This window comes from Eretmochelys imbricata, chromosome 7 (genome assembly GCF_965152235.1).
Source record: "Eretmochelys imbricata isolate rEreImb1 chromosome 7, rEreImb1.hap1, whole genome shotgun sequence".
Lineage (NCBI taxonomy): Eukaryota > Metazoa > Chordata > Testudines > Cheloniidae > Eretmochelys > Eretmochelys imbricata.
This window is the reverse complement of record NC_135578.1, coordinates 18,878,135-18,895,646: the sequence shown is the minus strand read 5'-3', so window position 1 is coordinate 18,895,646 and position 17,512 is coordinate 18,878,135. Positions and strand designations below refer to the sequence as shown.

The 17,512-nt window shown below is 40.2% G+C and overlaps 2 protein-coding genes across 6 annotated transcripts in view; one reads left to right on the top strand and one right to left on the bottom strand.

Moving 5' to 3' along the window:
* GHRL (ghrelin and obestatin prepropeptide) overlaps positions 1–3,967 on the top strand; it is a 9,735-nt gene extending 5,768 nt beyond the window's left edge. Inside the window, exons 3-5 of one of the 4 annotated variants that reach the window (XM_077821109.1) lie at positions 433–543; positions 1,124–1,202; positions 3,837–3,967. In XM_077821109.1, coding sequence (XP_077677235.1) covers positions 433–543; positions 1,124–1,202; positions 3,837–3,883 — 237 coding nt within the window. In that variant the 3' untranslated portion in view covers positions 3,884–3,967. Of the gene's footprint in view, positions 1–432; positions 544–1,093; positions 1,203–3,032; positions 3,399–3,836 lie in introns of those variants that run through there. The other 3 variants (XM_077821108.1, XM_077821107.1, XM_077821106.1) reach the window with 3 other exon arrangements.
* TATDN2 (TatD DNase domain containing 2) lies at positions 3,517–17,512 on the bottom strand. Of its 2 annotated transcripts, XR_013346576.1 has the most exons (7): positions 16,796–17,512; positions 13,476–13,952; positions 9,597–10,508; positions 8,598–8,725; positions 7,187–7,370; positions 5,945–6,213; positions 3,517–4,156 (listed from the first exon to the last, which is right to left on the bottom strand). XR_013346576.1 is itself a non-coding variant. In XM_077821102.1 (6 exons), exons 1-6 carry the CDS (start codon positions 17,219–17,221, stop codon positions 6,073–6,075), a joined length of 2,268 nt encoding a protein of 755 aa, XP_077677228.1. In that variant the 5' UTR covers positions 17,222–17,512; the 3' UTR covers positions 3,517–6,072. The 2 variants fall into 2 exon arrangements, 1 of the variants encoding a protein (XP_077677228.1); XM_077821102.1 differs by having other exon boundaries at positions 3,517–6,213.

Below are 17,512 nucleotides of genomic sequence, written 5' to 3'. Positions count from 1 at the left end.
TTCTTCCCTCTTCTTTCAAAACTACTTCTTGAGACAAAATATTTTTTTATAATACTCAGAAAAATCTAACAAAATACTGCCTCAACTTAAGAAGGTACAAGTTCTGCCAAAAGAAAGGTTTATCCCAATTCCCAGATGAATAACATAAACCAATAGGGCTGCATCCACAGTAGGAATATTATACAATTCTGCAGTGGTGGCAACAAAGGGGGATGTTGTAGCGTAGACAAGACTTTGATGACTTTACCACTGTTGTCTGCTTACAGCAAGGTAAGAAAACAGCGTAGACAAAAAACCCTGTCTACGCTACAGCTCCCACCTAATGGAGCTGCCCATATGGTGAATTATAGATTCTAATTTTTCTGCTGTAGACAAGGCCTAATTGTTTGTCTATGGATACAGTATTTACACTGTGTTTTGGTTACTTTCCAGCAACGAAAGGATCCAAAAAAGCATACAACAAAGTTAAACCGCCGAGCTGCAGAAGGACTTCTGGATGCAGATGCAAGGCAGATAGAAGGAGACAATGAAATAGAAATTAAGGTTTGTATTTTACAGTCAGTTTTTAAGAGGGTTAGTTTTGCATATGACCACATAATAAAAAATGAATAGATTGTGATACACAAACGTGGTACAAATCAAAACTACACTGATATCCGATTTGAGAAGCAGTTAGAAAAAGCACTTGAAAATGGTAACCATAGCTAATCTTAAAAATCTAAAGCAGTTTAAAAATTTATTGCAACTGGTCAAACTGCAACCTCCTACTGAAGATTTACTTCCATTTCAAGATACATGTACAATGAAATTTCACTTTGTAGACTTTCTTCAGTAGTCTCACACTTTGCTGTATTTTGTTTACAATAGCTATACACAGGGTAATTGCTGTTTCTCATGTGTATAGTTATTTCAACCACAAGTCAAGCGGGTGCTTAGCAGGAACAAGTTTTCCTCGTTTTCACAGACCTCAGCTAACACTGTTCCCATGAATGTAATCAGTCTGCAAAGTCTGTTCACCCAATAGCAGAAAAGAATGGAACTCTCTTTAAGGGAACTGTTAAACTGAGCTCTTCTGGTTTGGTGTTTTCATTAGCTTAATGTTCCCTTTGAAATTGGTGTCAAGATAACAGAAGACCAGTACCAGGAGTATGGACAAGTGCTGGAGAAGATCCTAGAGGACATTCTTGCAGAGGACACTTTAGGTACTTCTCCCTCCCACATCCAAACTCCTCTGTGCGGGACTGGTGGGTGGAGAAGAGTGTTCCAAGAACTTTTGCTGGAAGTAAAGGGTATTGTATAACTTAATATATAAAACATTGGGCCAAGATTTCAAGAGCCACTTTGGGTGTTCAACGTGACACTCTGTAAAGGGACCTGATTTTCAGATTGGGCAAATAGGATCCCTCATTGTTTTATTTGGGAATCCAAAAATAGAAGCAACTAACATCACAGATTACTTCTGAAAATCTCAGGTTTTTTTATGCCTCCCACAAGCCAACACCTTCATCTCTCTGGCAGTGACAGAGACCAAAACCAGGGTGGATAAAAATCAATGATTTTTTTAAAGATCATTTTTAAAAAAAATCTTTATTTAAATAGGTTTTTTCCTCAAAAAGCATTTTATCAAAAAAATCCAATCTAAAGATAGTATTAATTAAGATCCATTATAGCTCAAAGATCTCTCATCATGGAATAGGGATTATAAATTCTAATTCTATAGTATGAGAATATATTCACGTAACGTTTAAGAGTTTTGTAAATGAGTTCCAACAGTTCATGGATTAGGGACCCAATCTTACGCGGTTTCACAGGCTTCTGTATAGATTTAAGTTAATCTTTCTATCTACCCACTGGAACTCAGTATCTTCTAGACTGAGCACTATTATAGATGTTTAGTTTTCCAGTTCTCAAACTGCGGATTTGTGTCTCCAGAGAACAAGCTTAACACTAAAAAATGTTTTAAAATAAATATAGAGGTGAGAAATAACAGACCTCAACTTTGTCACTCTGCAAATTTGTGTACACAGAGTCAATCCCTTACCTCTCTCTAAAAGTGAAAAGTTTCAAAAAGTTCAATGAATAGAAGATTGTTGGGGGTGGAATAGATCTGGGCAAGGAGAAGTCTAGAGATAAATGTGAGAAGCGAGGGACATATGCTTGTTTTGTTAAAATATGGTATATTCGCTGTTGAAGAAAAAAATCCAGAATACTTAACGTTGTTGTTTTAGTTAAATAAAACAATTTAAATTTCTGTCTGGTTATGTTCTAAAACAGCATGGCAAGAAAATCCTCCAAATATTAATGATTAACCTGTTGAATTGGAGATATTTATGAATTAATTGGGAGGTGAACTATCTGCTTCAATTACCTTTGGTAACTGAAATAACCAAACAACCATTCATTTTCTGATATAGCTGTAAAACTAATCTGAAAAGTTTTCCAAATAAATCACTGTTTAAAAATGTATAGTGTGTACCTTCTAAAAATGAAACCTACATCTATCTCTGAGTTGTGAAGAATATGTATTAAGGTTATAACAACCAGGAAGAATGCACTTTTATGTATAAAACCCATGATTAAATAGAGTCTTCCTGACTAGTGATTTAAATCAAATTCACCCTGACCAAAACTATGCATTAGCAATGGAAAAGCAAACAAAACTCATTTTAATTGTCACAGATACTATTTTGCTGTCTCTCCATTCCACCACATCAAGACCAAGTGTGTCTTATCCTCACCTTCAAGGCCCTGGTGCTTCTCTCTGCTCTTTTATTGTGTTGGCCCTTCACCCTCTCCACTCTGCTAGCAATGCCAGTTTTGATAGTCTGATTGTCCATTCCCATTAAAGATTTCTTTATGCTTTTTACTGCGTCTCCTTAAGCTTGAACAGATGGATCTGCAAGGCCACTTATTCTGTCCTCTTTCAAATCCCTTCTCAAGCCTCACGTTTTCCAGGGGCAGGTCTTCACTACCCACCGGATAGGCGGGTAGTGATCGATCTATTGGGGATCGATTTATCATGTCTTGTCTAGATGCAATAAATCGATCCCCGAATGTGCTCCCCGTCAACTCCAGAACTCCAGCTTGCGAGAGGAGGAAGCGGAGTCCACGGGGGAGCGGCAGCAGTCGACTCGCCGCCATCCTCACAGCCAGGTAAGTCGACCTAGGTAAGCAGACTTCAGCTACGCTATTTGCGTAGCTGAAGTTGCATATCTTAGGTCGACCGCCCTCTCCCCCGCAGTGTAGACCAGGGCCAAGTCTCTTCAAAGAAGTCAGCCACTATAATTATGTAATAGCAGCAAGTATACATAGAACTGTGTATAGGTCTTCCTCTCCCTCACTTTTCACATGCTGCTTAGTAACACATACAATAAACTTTTCTGACAGGGATTACATCAACAGGACTTTGATCTTGGTTGGGCTTCTGGGAACTACTCTAATATAAATATTAAAAACTAATGGAAAAATTAACATGAGTTACATACCCAGCAAAACAGACAGAGGACAATAGATACATAGATTTTTGGTTACCTTTTATTCAATACTCAAGAGTACATTCACCTGCAAAAACCCAGAACACCTAATTTGGTCTGTTAAATGAGTAATCAGAGATTTCACCCAATTTAATAAAAAACACAGATGTTATGCATTTCACTCTGTAATATGATAATATCCTGTTAGAAAGATCTGTATTCTTGTATGTCTCTGTCAACATCGATTGTTTTGTTTAAACTTTATATGGCAAGGATGTCTAAACCTGTTAATACTACTTAAATAATTCAACAGTAAAAACAAAAAAAAGTAAAAATTGAAATCTCTACCCTCTTCCCTTTCAGAAACCCAAAACTGGCACGAGTTGAAACGTGAAGATGTTACAAACTGATTAGAGTACAACAAAATTCTGCTCATTGGCTTGGATTGCTTTAAATCTTGCTTTACATTGTGCAATGGATGATAATAGCATGTGTTAAAAGACAAATGCATAAAGCTGAACATTTTGCAGTTTTAAAAAGGACATTTTGTTGTGTAACAGGTCTTTGGATGAGGTTGCAAGTAGTATAGATATGGTAGACAGATAGCTGCAAGCAAGGTCAATCACACTGAAGTCTAAATGGTTTTCTTACCTTTCAAAACTATGCGCCTGAAGCTACCTGTTCTGAAAGTGAGGATAAACTGTGTTAGTCTACCATATGCTTCTTGCAGCAGAAAATAAAGCTAGTGTTGAAACCGCAGTCATTTGTTTATGGATACTATATACATGTGGCACGAGATGGAAGTTTCAGTCTCCATTATACACCTATGTATATGATAAAGGGATGTGCATATGAAGTTATCTTTTAAGAGCCTAGTTAATTACACAAGTCATATGTTGACATCCATTACAAAGGGCCCTATCCTGCATCCCCTGAATTAAATGAGAATTCTGCAGTTAATTTCAATAGACACAATATTGTCTCCTTAGTGGTCCTAAAGAGGAAGGGGAGCAGCAAATTATACCCTTTACAACATGAAAGCTTTTAAACTGTTGCTTTATCAAAAAGATTAGTAAATTCACAAGTGGCAGTTATCCATGAGGGGGGCTGTGGTATAGCCAAACCTACTGAGACATACACTTGTGGTGGAAATACTGGTCAACTTCATATTCAAGTATTTCAGTCTGTTGATTTAAGACAGGCTATGTGCACTTACAATATTTGGAGTAATACTTTTAGAAAATTATGTATTTAACAACCTGTGTACAGAACATGAGGCCACAACACCTGCTTGATACTAGCATACACATGTGGCCAATGTACAAAGTGGAAAGGCGTAACTGAACACCTTCACAGTGTCATTTATTAGTTTGGAGGGGTTGCCCGATTATTAGAATGGAACTCTTCCATTTATCAATCTAGATTTCACAGATAACTAAAATCAATCTACAAAAACTTAGCATAGTTCTGTATAAACCGAACAACAATTTAACAGCATCTCTTTCTCAGAGATCTTTATTTACAAATAAGCTTTAAAAAAGTTTCAACTGTAGTTTCAAGGTACATTAAAAGTAACCTATATTACAGAAAAATTTTGTCATTTGTCAAATTGCCCTCTGAAAGCAGTTAAACTGGCCTGAAGTAGTTTAAAATTAGACTTTTACAAAAAGCTTATTTTGAGAAGTATATTCACCAAAGTGCTTTGCATTTCTGTCACACAGGCATTTTTCTTCACGATAACACAGTTGGGTCACAACCCCATAGAAGAACCTTCAGGATGGATTTTCACATTCAATTGCATACTACAGGATCTATCAAAAGTGGGATCAGTGGGCTTCTATGGTCATACTCCACTTTGGTTCTCTTAAAACCTCACTGTAGCCAAAAAGCACTCATATCTTTTTGAGGCTATTCAACACTCTGGTAATTTTAACATTTTGCTGAAAAAATTTAAAAGCTTATTTGGCACCTACATGCTGTTTACTTTATCCAAAGAAAGGCACTTGTACACAACCAACACTTAACAATTTTGGGTATGTTTTCATTCTGTGGCATGAGGAAGTCTGTGCACAGTTATGCATCAAATTCTCTGCTCTGATACATACTCTTTTCCGTATAGCCTCAGCAATTAGGTGCTTTAAGAAGCCAAGATCATTGCTCACCTTTTGGGCTCTATCTACGCTCGAGTAATCTATATCTGCTCAATAATTATAGGCTGTTCACTCTTGAACAGGCTAATACAAAGAAAGCTGAATAAAATCCCATAATATTTACCACAGCAGATTCTCTGTCTCCACAAGAAAAACCATTTACCCAACAAAGACATCAACACCCTTTCTTGTGGTACGTCACAAGGAGACAATGGACCAGTAGAGAATGAAAAGGAGATGCAAAGGGATATAGATTAAAAGGGAATGTGTAACACTTTTGGGAGGAGTAGGGATGGCAAGTCATGAGCACTTAATACTAACCATCATCTCCAAATTGGATTGCAGCATAACATTTTGGGGCCACAGAAGACATAATATACTTGAAGGGTTTGTCACCATTTCACAGTAGCTTTCCTGACCTCGCTCTTCTCACATTTGCTAGCACCATCCTATAGATTGTACATGTGGTTGGTGTTCTGCCTTAGAACAGCCAAGGTACGGGAGAGTGGCAGGTCCTTCAGACGGGCAATCTCTCTCACTGTGTGCAGGGCTAATCCTGGGTGAGAATACTGGCATATGCTTTTGGGAACCTGCACAAACATTAATGAAAGGGAAAAGTTAAGAATGGTGTAGGTCACTTCCTCCTGTCTGCAATATACAGAACCAGTCAAGAGTTATTACTTCAAGCCTCTAAATATGATCACTGACATTTTTCAGAAAGTGTCTTTCAACAATAATACTATTTGATGTTCCCAGTGTTTCTTCCATCCCAGAGCTCTTTATAAGGGCAGCAGCCAGCAAACAAACTGCACAATGGGAGAAGGAAACTATTGGCCAGAGACATTGGAGTAAATCTCTCTCCATTCATGCAAAGCAGAAAGGACCTCTGTTTTTCCAAGTCCTGTATGTAGAGAATTAAGTATGTTGAGTACAGATGAACAAAGGGATGAGTTGGCCCAGCTAAGATCTGAACCTGTGGTTCTAAACAGTCTATAATTTCAAATCTGAGGCTTAGATCACTGCTACTTTGTAAAGGGAACACCTTACCAGACATATTAGAACTTGCTTCCAGATCCACATGCTTTGAATATTTGAAGCAGAAAACAGACCTACAAATGCAATATTCTAATCCAGGGGTCGGCAACCTTTGACACACGGCCCATCAGGGTAATCTGCTGGAGGCCACGAGACATTTTGTTTACGTTGACCGTCCACAGGCACGACCGCCCGCACTCCCAGTGGCCGCAGTTTGCCATTCCCAGCCAATGGGAGTTTCAGGCAGCAGCAGCCAGCACGTCCCTTGTTGTTTCCTGCAGCTCCCATTGGCCGGGAATGGCAAACCGCGGCCACTGGGAGCTGTGGGGAGCCATGCCTGCAGATGGTCAATGTAAACAGAACGTCTCGCGGCCTGCCAGCGGATTACCCTGATGGGCCGCATGCCCAAGGGTGCCAACCCATTCTAATCCATTCCTTCTTGCAGATGTCCTATCACACTTCTGACAATGCAACATTAACACCATGGGCATAAAAGAATGTTTTGAGCATTTCTAGAAACATACTTACCTGCCTAGGAAGGAAATAGGGAGCATCTGTTTCTACAATTATTCTGTTCAAAGGAATTTTTCTTATAGTCTCTCTGGCTTCAAAGGCAGATGAGTAAGTCAGCAGTGCAGTGAATCCCACAGAAAGGTTTGGGAAATGCTCTAGCAATGGCTCTATGACATCGTAACTACCAGTAAAACAATGCCTAAGGGTAAACAGAAAACTTTGGTCATTCTCCAAGGTAACAGTTTTGCAAATTTCTAATAGGAGACAGACTCAGGGATAAGAATTCAAGGATCCAGTTTTCTTGGATTAGCCGAATCCTGTCTAATGTTTCAGTATTTAATGGGGATTGACTCAAAATTGAAGGGGTCAGGAAGGGTGGGATTATTGTAGAAAAGACAGGGAAAAGACTGCAAAGATTGGGGCAAGCCGCACAGCAGTCAAAGCAACGAACAGGAGCTAGATGATACTTAACATGGTTGCTACCACAAGGTAGAATTCTTCAACAATTTAGAATAAAAACATCTGTTAAGATTGTTCATTTAGTTCTGTGTAGCGCGCAATGCGTTCCTACAGATCATGCATCAGCTGGGAACTTCCAATCACATTAAAATGCAATTTAGATATTCCCAGCATTACAATTCTGGTTTCATTCATGATTTTAGAGGTTTGACCTCTTATTAAAAAAAACAAAAAAGTTTTAACAGAAGAGAAGTCTGATCTATTTAAATAAATTACTTGTTTCTGAAGACCTTTTATTTAACTAACAGTAGTAACACTTAAAATTACTAGAACCAACAGAGATTAGAGAAAATGGTTTTGTTTCCCCTGGATTTAGCTACACTGTGTGTAAATACAAGTTTGGATATAATCAGTTCAATGGTTTCCCCTTTATAGTCAGTTTCCTCTTTTTGTGTAGATCTCTTACATAGTAGTAAGGGGAGGAAACAGATTTTAAAATTAAAATTAAAAAAAGGATAGGAAAGTGTGATTGTAAGAGTCACAAGTTGGCAGGTAGATTCAGGGAGAGGTGCAACAGCCAACAGTACTTTTACCTCCATTTTCAAATTGACAATGCCCGTTCCAGACACTAAATGTCCCCTTCAGAATGAGTCAAATTAATAGCTTCAGAACACAACACAGTTATATCAGAACAACTTCTGCTGCATCACTTCCTGTCGATTCCTAAGGCATCCTCAGAATTCTTTTAAGAAGCCATGAAACATTACTGCTGCAGTAAAGCTTCCATAATTTTAAGCACTGACGATCCAGCTACCTCCCTATTTCTTTTTCAATTAAAGCATCACCTGGTCTGAACAGTTCCATATATCTCCTGGTTTGTTATTTTACTAATGTAGGTATAATTTCTGATTTAATTATAGGATATCCAGCAATGAATGATAGAATTTAATTTAGCAAATACAGCTACCTGTGTATCTTGTAGTCTTTAGGCACAAACTTTTTCATGATCCCCAGCAGATCATCATCAGCCTCTCTGCAGTGTATTACCAAGGGTTTCCTTAAGGACACAGCCAGTTGCAGTTGCTTTTCAAATACCTGAATAAAATGTAAAAAAAAGAGCACTACCTTAATTTCCACTAGAATTGTTCTAAAAACAAAGGGAATACAATGGGGTGATAGTAAGGGGTGGAAAAATCTATCCCCTAATTTATGCCAATTTCCTGTAAATCCATTCACGTTTTCAGAGGAATTGTTACAAAAGACACCCAGGCACTATGGTGATCGGTGCACTAGCTTTCTACACCAATAAATGTATTCATTTCAGTTTTAGTTACTTGGATCAAACTATCACACACCTGTAAGTTTATAAAGTCATATTTTGAAGCACCTTCCAAAATGTGAATAGATATTTTTATTTAACAAATGGGAAAACTGAAGGTGCAGATTTTTCCAAAGTTAAAAAGGAAGTCTGTGACAAAGCTGGAAATGGAGTGGAGTTCTCCTTCCTTTTAGTGTTGTCCATGATGCTTCCCTACAATACTGTATGGTACTTTTGGCCAGCTATCCAGGTATTTGTATTATGCTCATCACTACCATATCAGGATTCTCACATTCTAAATATACATTTCAGAGGCTGCAAGAAAAAATAACTAGAATACACATTTAATATGCTTTGTAACTGGCCAACATCTCATTTATCCAATGTGTCTCCAATTCAAATTTGGAAAACTGTTAGGAGGGAAGACCATAAGAGTATTTGATGAATGATTTATACATCTTCATCTGAAAAGGTCTAATTCACATATCACCCTGAGGGTTCTCTTCTATCCCAAAATGAATATAAAGGTTGTAGAAAGCTAAAGTATGTTGTATACAGAGAAAAGAAAAAAAAAAGTTTAGAATCCATAGGTAAACCTGAAAGAAAAGTTCCAATTAGTACCATACAATTAGAAGCTCAGCTCCTTACCTCATGTTGCTTGGAGATATCAGTAGAGCATTTATAAGAGTAGTCTAGACCCATCTCTCCAAATGCAATAGCTTTCGGGTGCCTCAGTGCCTGTAAGAGATTTCTTTCATGGAGGTCTGTGTAGTAACGTGCAAAATGTGGATGACAGCCAAATGCTCCCCAAACCATTTCTTCTTTTAACAAATCCTCCCACAAGAAGTCCTTTAGGGTCCGAGGATCACAGAAGTCAGCTATACAGCCTTGAAATTCTTTGGGAAAGGAGCTATTGTAAACTTTTCTAAACTTTGCAAACGTGCCTCTGAAAGACATCTTGGAATATAGCATGTCCAAGTGGCAATGGGTATCTATGAAACCCTCCTGTAAATGTTTAGGGAGTTCAATAGTTGCTTCCTGCTTTACATATTCAGAAGTAAAAGAATCAGACATCCGTGCTCTAGAGATAATGGGAGCATATGATTCTGCTTCCTTGCTAGACATTTTGCTTTTCTCCTCAGAGATCAGGGAAGACTCAAAAGAATGTGATCTCCAATGTTCACCTTCAATTGCAGACTCTAGATCTTTTGATGTATTGGAAGGAGTGCTTGCTGCAAATTCTACAGAAATATCACAAAGATGACTGCTACTTGAGCCACCTAAATAAGAAGTATCCTCACCGGGGTTTGAAAATGAATGATTAGGTGGTTTTGGACTACTTGTCCAGCACTTTGCAAAGTCACCCCATGGGTGACTGTACAGATGAGCAGGGTACGTTACGTAATCAGTTATAACTGGTGAAGTCTCCAAAATAACTGACCTATTGTGATGTGGAACTGAATCCTCCTGGGAGAACCTAGCTAAAGATTCTACATCATCCACATCAGACCAATCACTTCCCACGGAGGGCTCCTTTTCCAGCGTATCTCGCTCTTTGAACTGCAAGTCAAATGGAAACAACATATACAACCGAAACAATCTTAACTTTGTGAACAGTAAATTGTAGGAGTGTCAGAGTTAGTTGTTCCACTTTGTAGCCTATTATTTACCAAAACCTGAGCTGTTCCAGTAAGCACATGAAAACCTCAGACTGAACAAATATACAGGGTTGCTGTCTGAACAAAAGAATTACTGACATGAGACTAAGGCCTTGTCTACACTTAAAAGCTTTACTGCTTTAACTACGCCCATATAGTTAAGTAGCTAAACCCCCTTAACGTGGACCCAATTATACTGGTATAGCTTAGTTTTATTTGGCAAATGAAATAAACTTTACTAATATAACTGTGTCTACACTGGAGGCTTTACCAGCATAATGTCAATTATATAAAAAAAACCCCAACAGTCACACTCCCAACTAACAATTATCCTGGTAAAACTTTTTAACTATAGAGCAGGCCTAAAAGGAATCCTTCAGATGTCAAGCTCAGAATATGCGGTAAGGCAAGAAAAACTGCTAAGAGAGGGGCTAGGTAAGTGGAAGGGCAGAGATCTGTACTAACTGTAGCTCACAGACATCAGAGCTGTAAAAGATTAGGTCACCTGGACAGGATGAACAAGCTACTGTAGGATTGTTCCATACAGAACATTACACCTTAAATTTGACCTAGGTGAAATTGTCACTCTTTTCTCAGGCAATCCAGGATGACCTAACAGATCACCTCCATCTCTAACGTCTATTATTTGGTTTCTTTTATAAAGAAGGAAAGACTGGAAGGAGAATCTGATTGGAATACAGAATTGTGTGGTAACCACAAAGAAAAGTGCATTGCTTCAGATGTATGCAACAAGTGCCTATCCTATTCTCTAGATCAGGGGTAGTCTGTTTTTTTTGTCAAGGTCCAAATTTCCTGGTCAAGGTATAGTTAAAGTCTGGACTCCAGAGAAACATTTTTCACACTGCAAGTGCCCCTGTTCAACAAGCACAAACAATGCTGTGTAATATATACAGTGCTTATTGCAGGGGTAGCCAATAGGCAGACCGCATGCCAAATACAGACCGCCAGAGGTTTTTCAGTGGATCATGAAATTCTGGGGGATCCATGGGCAGTTAGTGCAGGGGAGAGGAGGCCTAGTGCAGGTAGAGTGACTGGCCATGTGCTGGCAGGCTTGGGGGAGCTGGCGCCCAGGACTGACGGGTTACTTAGGGTTGCAGGTGTCCCCCAACCTTCCCTAAATGGAGCCCTCGCAGGTGCCTGGGGCTGGTAGTGGGAGTCCCAGTGCACCTGGCAGGGGCTCGATTGGCTGGGGGGAGAGGGGAGAATGGGACACCTACACCTCCCCTAGTTATGAGTCAGCCCCATGCACCAGCTCCCCCAAGCCCACCAGCATGCAGCCAGTCACTAGACCCCCGCCCGTTGCACTAACTGCCCCCAGCCCCAGAGTTTCGTGGTCTGGACAAAAGCCTCTGGTGGTCTGGATTTGGCATGCGGTCCGCCTATTGACTACCCCTGCAGTAAGCACTGTGTATATTAACCCACCTCCACAGAAGTCTCACTAATAAAAACCCTCGGACCCTCAGCCTACTACCCCTTCAAATGCCTGGGACAGAAAGTGAGCCTCAAAGTTCCTTAAAAGGTTAATAACCCAGGTTTTAGCAGAAAAGTGGATTCCAAAGTCTTTCCCCATCACAGAAAGCTCTACGTTAAGAGTTCAGAAGTGACTACAAGAAACAACATTTTATTCTAATTTACTGTAGTCAAAATATACAAAAACAGTAGTTAGCTCTTATATAGTGCTTTTTCATCACTAGATCTCAAATGTTTTACAAAGGAGGCAAGTATCATTATCCCAATTTTACAGATGAGGAAATGGAGGCTCAGAGAGGTAAAGTGATTTGCTAGAAATCACCCAAATCTGGCACTAGCCAGCTGGGATTAGAAATGAAGTCTGAGTCCCAGTCCAGTGTTCTATCCACGAGGCAACACTGATTCCCAGTCAGAAAAAGAATTTATCAAATCTCATTCTTCTCTGATTTCTGCAGAGATCCATCTCATACGGCATGTATAATAAGTATCCCTTATGCACCCTATAGAACAAAGCAAAGGATGCTAAATCTGATTTATATTAGAGTAATCATGCACAGGAACACATTTTGATTGTATCCTTAAATATTTTTTGAAGGGAAGGGGTACAGTAGTGCCTAGAAACCCTAGGGAAGATTTTCAACCATAGCCTCTGAATCCACAAATAAGGGTTAATAAATTATGAATATATTACTTCTTTATTTAAGTTAATTAGCTCTTATTTTAAGGGACTGAACACAAAGATAAAGGGCAATAATATTCATCTGCAGCTACAACAGGACTTACATCTTCAGAGGTGATATCGTAAGTTAGGAAAGATATAATGCTATAAAACTAACATTGCATAGACAAGGATGTGTTGCTTTTTACAGTCATCTTGGGATTATTATCCAAGAGTGAAAAAAGACATGCATTGCTACCACCATTTTATGTTCCAGTTTGCATTAATGTTTAGAGCTGCTATATTTCAGGGTTTAGCTATACTGAATCCCATTTTCTTAAACTAAAGTAGTGATACTAAAATGCTTCACATTAAGACTTTGTTTGTACAATTGACAGGGATATATTCTACACATTAAAAAATGGATCCTTCAAAATTAGCAGCTGGTATTTAGTGTTCCTAAATGCATATTCTTTATATGTAGGGAAAATGGAGAGCGGCCATTGAATTTTACTCAAATGACATCAACATCTAGTAGAGAAATCTATGAGATTTTTCCCCAATACTGGGCACGTGCTTTGTGTTTTGAGTGTTTCCAATTTGGTCAGAAATACAAAGAACTTTGATTTGTTCATTTAAAGTTTTAACTAGTAAAATTCCAAATATTTTTTGATATGTCCTATTCAAGAAACACTACTTCATGGCCTCACACACACTTACCTCATAATCTTCTTCTGAACTCGAATTGTGTTCATCCACAAATACAAGCTTTGGAGAGGGTCCTGCAATATTTGGCCTTTGGTAATCCACATACTGTTCTTTGGGGTTACTCTGTCCAGTGCTAACTGAACTAGCACAAGCATTGTTTTCATCTACTGAAGTTTTCTGTCTGTCTGAACGTAGCTGACGTCGCTGATCTTCTTCATGCCTTGAAACTGCACAGATACTTCTTGAGTTGCCATCTGATTTGCAAGGTTCTTTACTATGACAGGGCCTTTGATCTTGATCTCCACTTGATGTAGATGCCTCCTTTCTGACCTTTTTCCCTAATGATTTCCCAAAAGCATCCTGGAGAGCTCTAAGGTATATTACTGTGGATCCCTGATCCTTCATTCTCTTCTTCCTATGATCCACAGTCTGTTCTTCTGAGACACCTTTACCTTCAGTCCTTAGTGTGAGGTTACAGCCTGCACCATCCTTGGATTTATAAGACCATATAAAAAAGGAAACAGCATTATGTAGGTGCGCATAAGTAGTAAACATTTTACTAATCAGAAAGCATGTATGCTTTGTTGTGGGTGGGCAGAGTAGAAGGGTAAGAATTCCTCTCAAGCAGAGAGGACAGAGATGGGCAGCCTAAAAAATTTTACAGCACTACTCACAAAGACTTAAAGTCTCAGCATGTGCTGGAGGTATGGCCACATCTCTTATGTTACGAATGTGCTAACTTTTCTTTAACACTTACAAAAAAGAGTGGCCAGAATCTGCTTTTTTCTGCAAAGTAAATGCCACCCTTGGGCTTCTGGAAAGCTGCCAAGACAGCCACAATTTGAGAAAATATGGAAACCTTGTAGTAGGGGATCATTTCTCACCACTGGGAGCTGCTATATTCTCTGCATTGTTGCAGAGGACTACACTCTTATCCCTTGTAAGAAAACAACCGTGTCTCCAGCGCCTCCTGTCCTTACAGTAGCGCCACAGGTGGTGTCTTTAGACTAGTCAGAACAAGACAGGCCATATTAGGATACTGTTTGGAACAGCTTGGTCCCATTCCAAGCAGGAACTATGCTCTCCCCACTCAAAACCAGCCACAGGAGTCTTTGCCTATTAAAAGAATAAACTTTTCAAATAATATTAAAAGAGAATCAGGCATGCTGCAACCTAAATTATATTTTGATTTGCACAGCTAGACCAACTCTTTGGCCTAGACTTTGCTAATATAAAAACAATCCCAGTATGTTAAGCTTCAGAAGCCAGTCTCTGTAAAAATGGAACAAAACATATTAACGAAAATAAATGATATAATTTTGCTTCTTGAGGGCAAATGAAGGTCTAAAAGATTTTAACAAAGGAGTTTACTGCTTTAGAAAGAGACACAATCTGAATTATTTTTCCTGAAATTCTCTACAGAGAACTAAATAATTAATTCAGTTATAATACTAAAAAGATATAAAGTAACTGAAACCCGATAGAGAACCAAAATGATTTTTATTTAGGCCATTTAAAACTCTAGGATTTTGTTTGGCTTTGTTAAGCCTTTGCATTCAATATAGGAGTTAAGAAACAGCTGGAAAAGAGCTGTTAAAGATTTGACATCCTAACCCTACAGCTAAAGGTTGAGAAAGCTCCTAATGTACTTCTCCGGAGCTTCCACTTTTGCTGTAAGAGACAGGAAGACAAGATTTGAAAGGACTTCCAGGGGAAGGTATTGAAAAGTTTACACAGTTCTAAATTAACTAATGGAAAACAAGTGAAAGTTGTACAAAATGAATGAATAATGAAAGGTAACAAGAAAATAAATTAGGCACTCTGATTAATCCATTTTATAATACAAAGGAACAAGGACAGTGAAAGTGAGTTTACCTTACAAATAAAACTTTATGCCTCGTGTACATGAACTTTTACACAATGTAACTCACTGCCACAAGATATCACTGAGGCCAAGAATTTAGTAGGAGCACGGATTAAACATCAATATGGGTAATCAAAACACATAGGTTTCAGAGTAACAGCCGTGTTAGTCTGTATTCACAAAAAGAAAAGGAGTACTTGTGGCACCTTAGAGACTAACCAATTTATTTGAGCATAAGCTTTCGTGAGCTACATCCGATGCAGTGAGCTGTAGCTCACAGAAGCTTATGCTCAAATAAATTGGTTAGTCTCTAAGGTGCCACAAGTACTCTTTTTCTTTTTGCAAAACATGTAGCTACATTAAAGAAAAAAACACACATGGCTAGAAAATCTTCATGCTTCAAGGCACAAATAACCACTAACTAGGGTTAAACTAGAAACTTCACTGATGGACAAGATACTACAGTATTAAGGGTTTCTTGCACCTTTCTTTGTGCATCTAGTACCAGCCACAGTTGGAGACAGGCTGCCAAATTAAATTAGCCACTTCTATGATTTTGTATGGCAATTACTATGCTCCTGATATTTCCAAGGTAAAACAGGATAAAAATCTTCCTCCCCCACCCTCCTATCTTGCCAAAACAAACCAACTTTTCGGACTTTTTTTTAATACATCAAGAAGAAACAGATAGCACAAACCTATTTTCTCCCTTTGCAGGTTACCTTAAAACCATACACACACACATTTTTACTAGGGCTTTGTACAAGAGGCCATAAAAGTTAAGCCAGTTTTCTAAAACTTGCCTGTGCAACAGGATGAACCTTTAACTTTCACTGTTTACTGAGCTTTGTTTCAGAGCAAAATCAGAGAGGAGTCCTTGTAGCACCTTAGAGATTAATTATTTGGGCATAAGCTTTCGTGGGTTAATTTTAACCCACGAAAGTTTATGCCCTAATAAATTTGTTAGTCTCTAACGTGTCACAAGGTCTCCTCGTTGTTTTTGCTGATACAGACTAACACGACGACCACTCTGAAACCCGCTTCAGAGCACTACATTAAAACGACACACACTTTTACTGGCAAACAATTATAGCAAAACACTATATAAGACAAGTGAAGACTCTTGGCCTGTGATGCCAGCCCCCCCCCCACAAAGTAGGTGTGGTATTTTTAAAAAGTGGCCGGCAGGTCAAGTTAAAATACTGCCGCTGCACTGTTATCTTCTTCAACTCTTCCTGAAATGTAGCCCCAAAAAACTCATCTTCCTCTCAACCAGGAAGCTGTACCTGTGCATTTTTAAAGAAGTCTGCAATAGAAAAAGGCCCCCCTCGGGGAATTAGCTGCACAAAGGGAGCAAAACACATAACTTCCTTCACAGGGCACCAAAACATTAAAGGCTTTGTCAAACTCCTCCTGTTTTCGGTCAGCTTTTGACTCTAGTTTGCAGCCTTTACTGTTGATCACATACCTCCCGGTTCAAGGACTCCCGGGGCAAGGAGACCAGATCTGCCTTGGACATTTCCCAGCCAAGAGGTTTCCTGAACAGGGTTCTCCTGGGAAGGGAAGAGCCCCTACCCCTCTCTTCCAGGCTGACGCTGCTCCCATCGGCTGCGGCTGCGGCATCTGGGGAGGAGCCTCGTGCAGAGGACGCGGCCCCGGACATCTCGCCGGCAGAGAGCCCTCGGCAAACGGCCTGCGGGGAAAGCCAAGTCCGCGCCCGTCCGCACGCCGCTGGCTTCCCTGCGCTCCGGGCCTCTCCCGCCTGCGCGGGGGAGCCGGGGCGGGAGGACGGACATGGCGGCCCTGCCGTGGCGCATTTGCGGTACTTGGCGGGGGAGCTGTCTGACCCGCTGTCCCATGCGCCCTTCGCCTTGCGGCGCCTGGCGGGCTCCATCGGGGCGCGGCACCTGCGCGGCGGGGAGCGCAGCCGTTAGCCAGGCTCCGCGAGGGCAGCCGAAGCGAAGGGGCGGGGCGAACCCGCAGCCCGGGCAACAAAGACCGAGCTTAGCGAGCGACCACCCCCACGAAGACCGCAGGGCTCCTCAGGCAGCCCCCGCAAGAGGCCACAGCGGCTGAGGGAGCCACGCCGGGGACAGGCCGCTCGGGATCGGCGTCCGGCGGGGGGGTCCAGGCTGCGGGCCCTGGGTGGAGGGAGCCAGAGAAGGGGCCAGCAGGGGCGCCCCCC

Coding starts and splice junctions, on each gene's coding strand:
- TATDN2 (XM_077821102.1), bottom strand. CDS start 17,221: ATGGAGCCCGCCAGGCGCCGCAAGGCGAAGGGCGCATGGGACAGCGGG. Junction 13,953..16,795: donor GGGAGTCCTTGAACCGGGAG/GTATGTGATCAA, acceptor TATAAATCCAAG/GATGGTGCAGGCTGTAACCT. Junction 8,726..9,596: donor ATATCTCCAAGCAACATGAG/GTAAGGAGCTGA, acceptor CATTTTATTCAG/GTATTTGAAAAGCAACTGCA.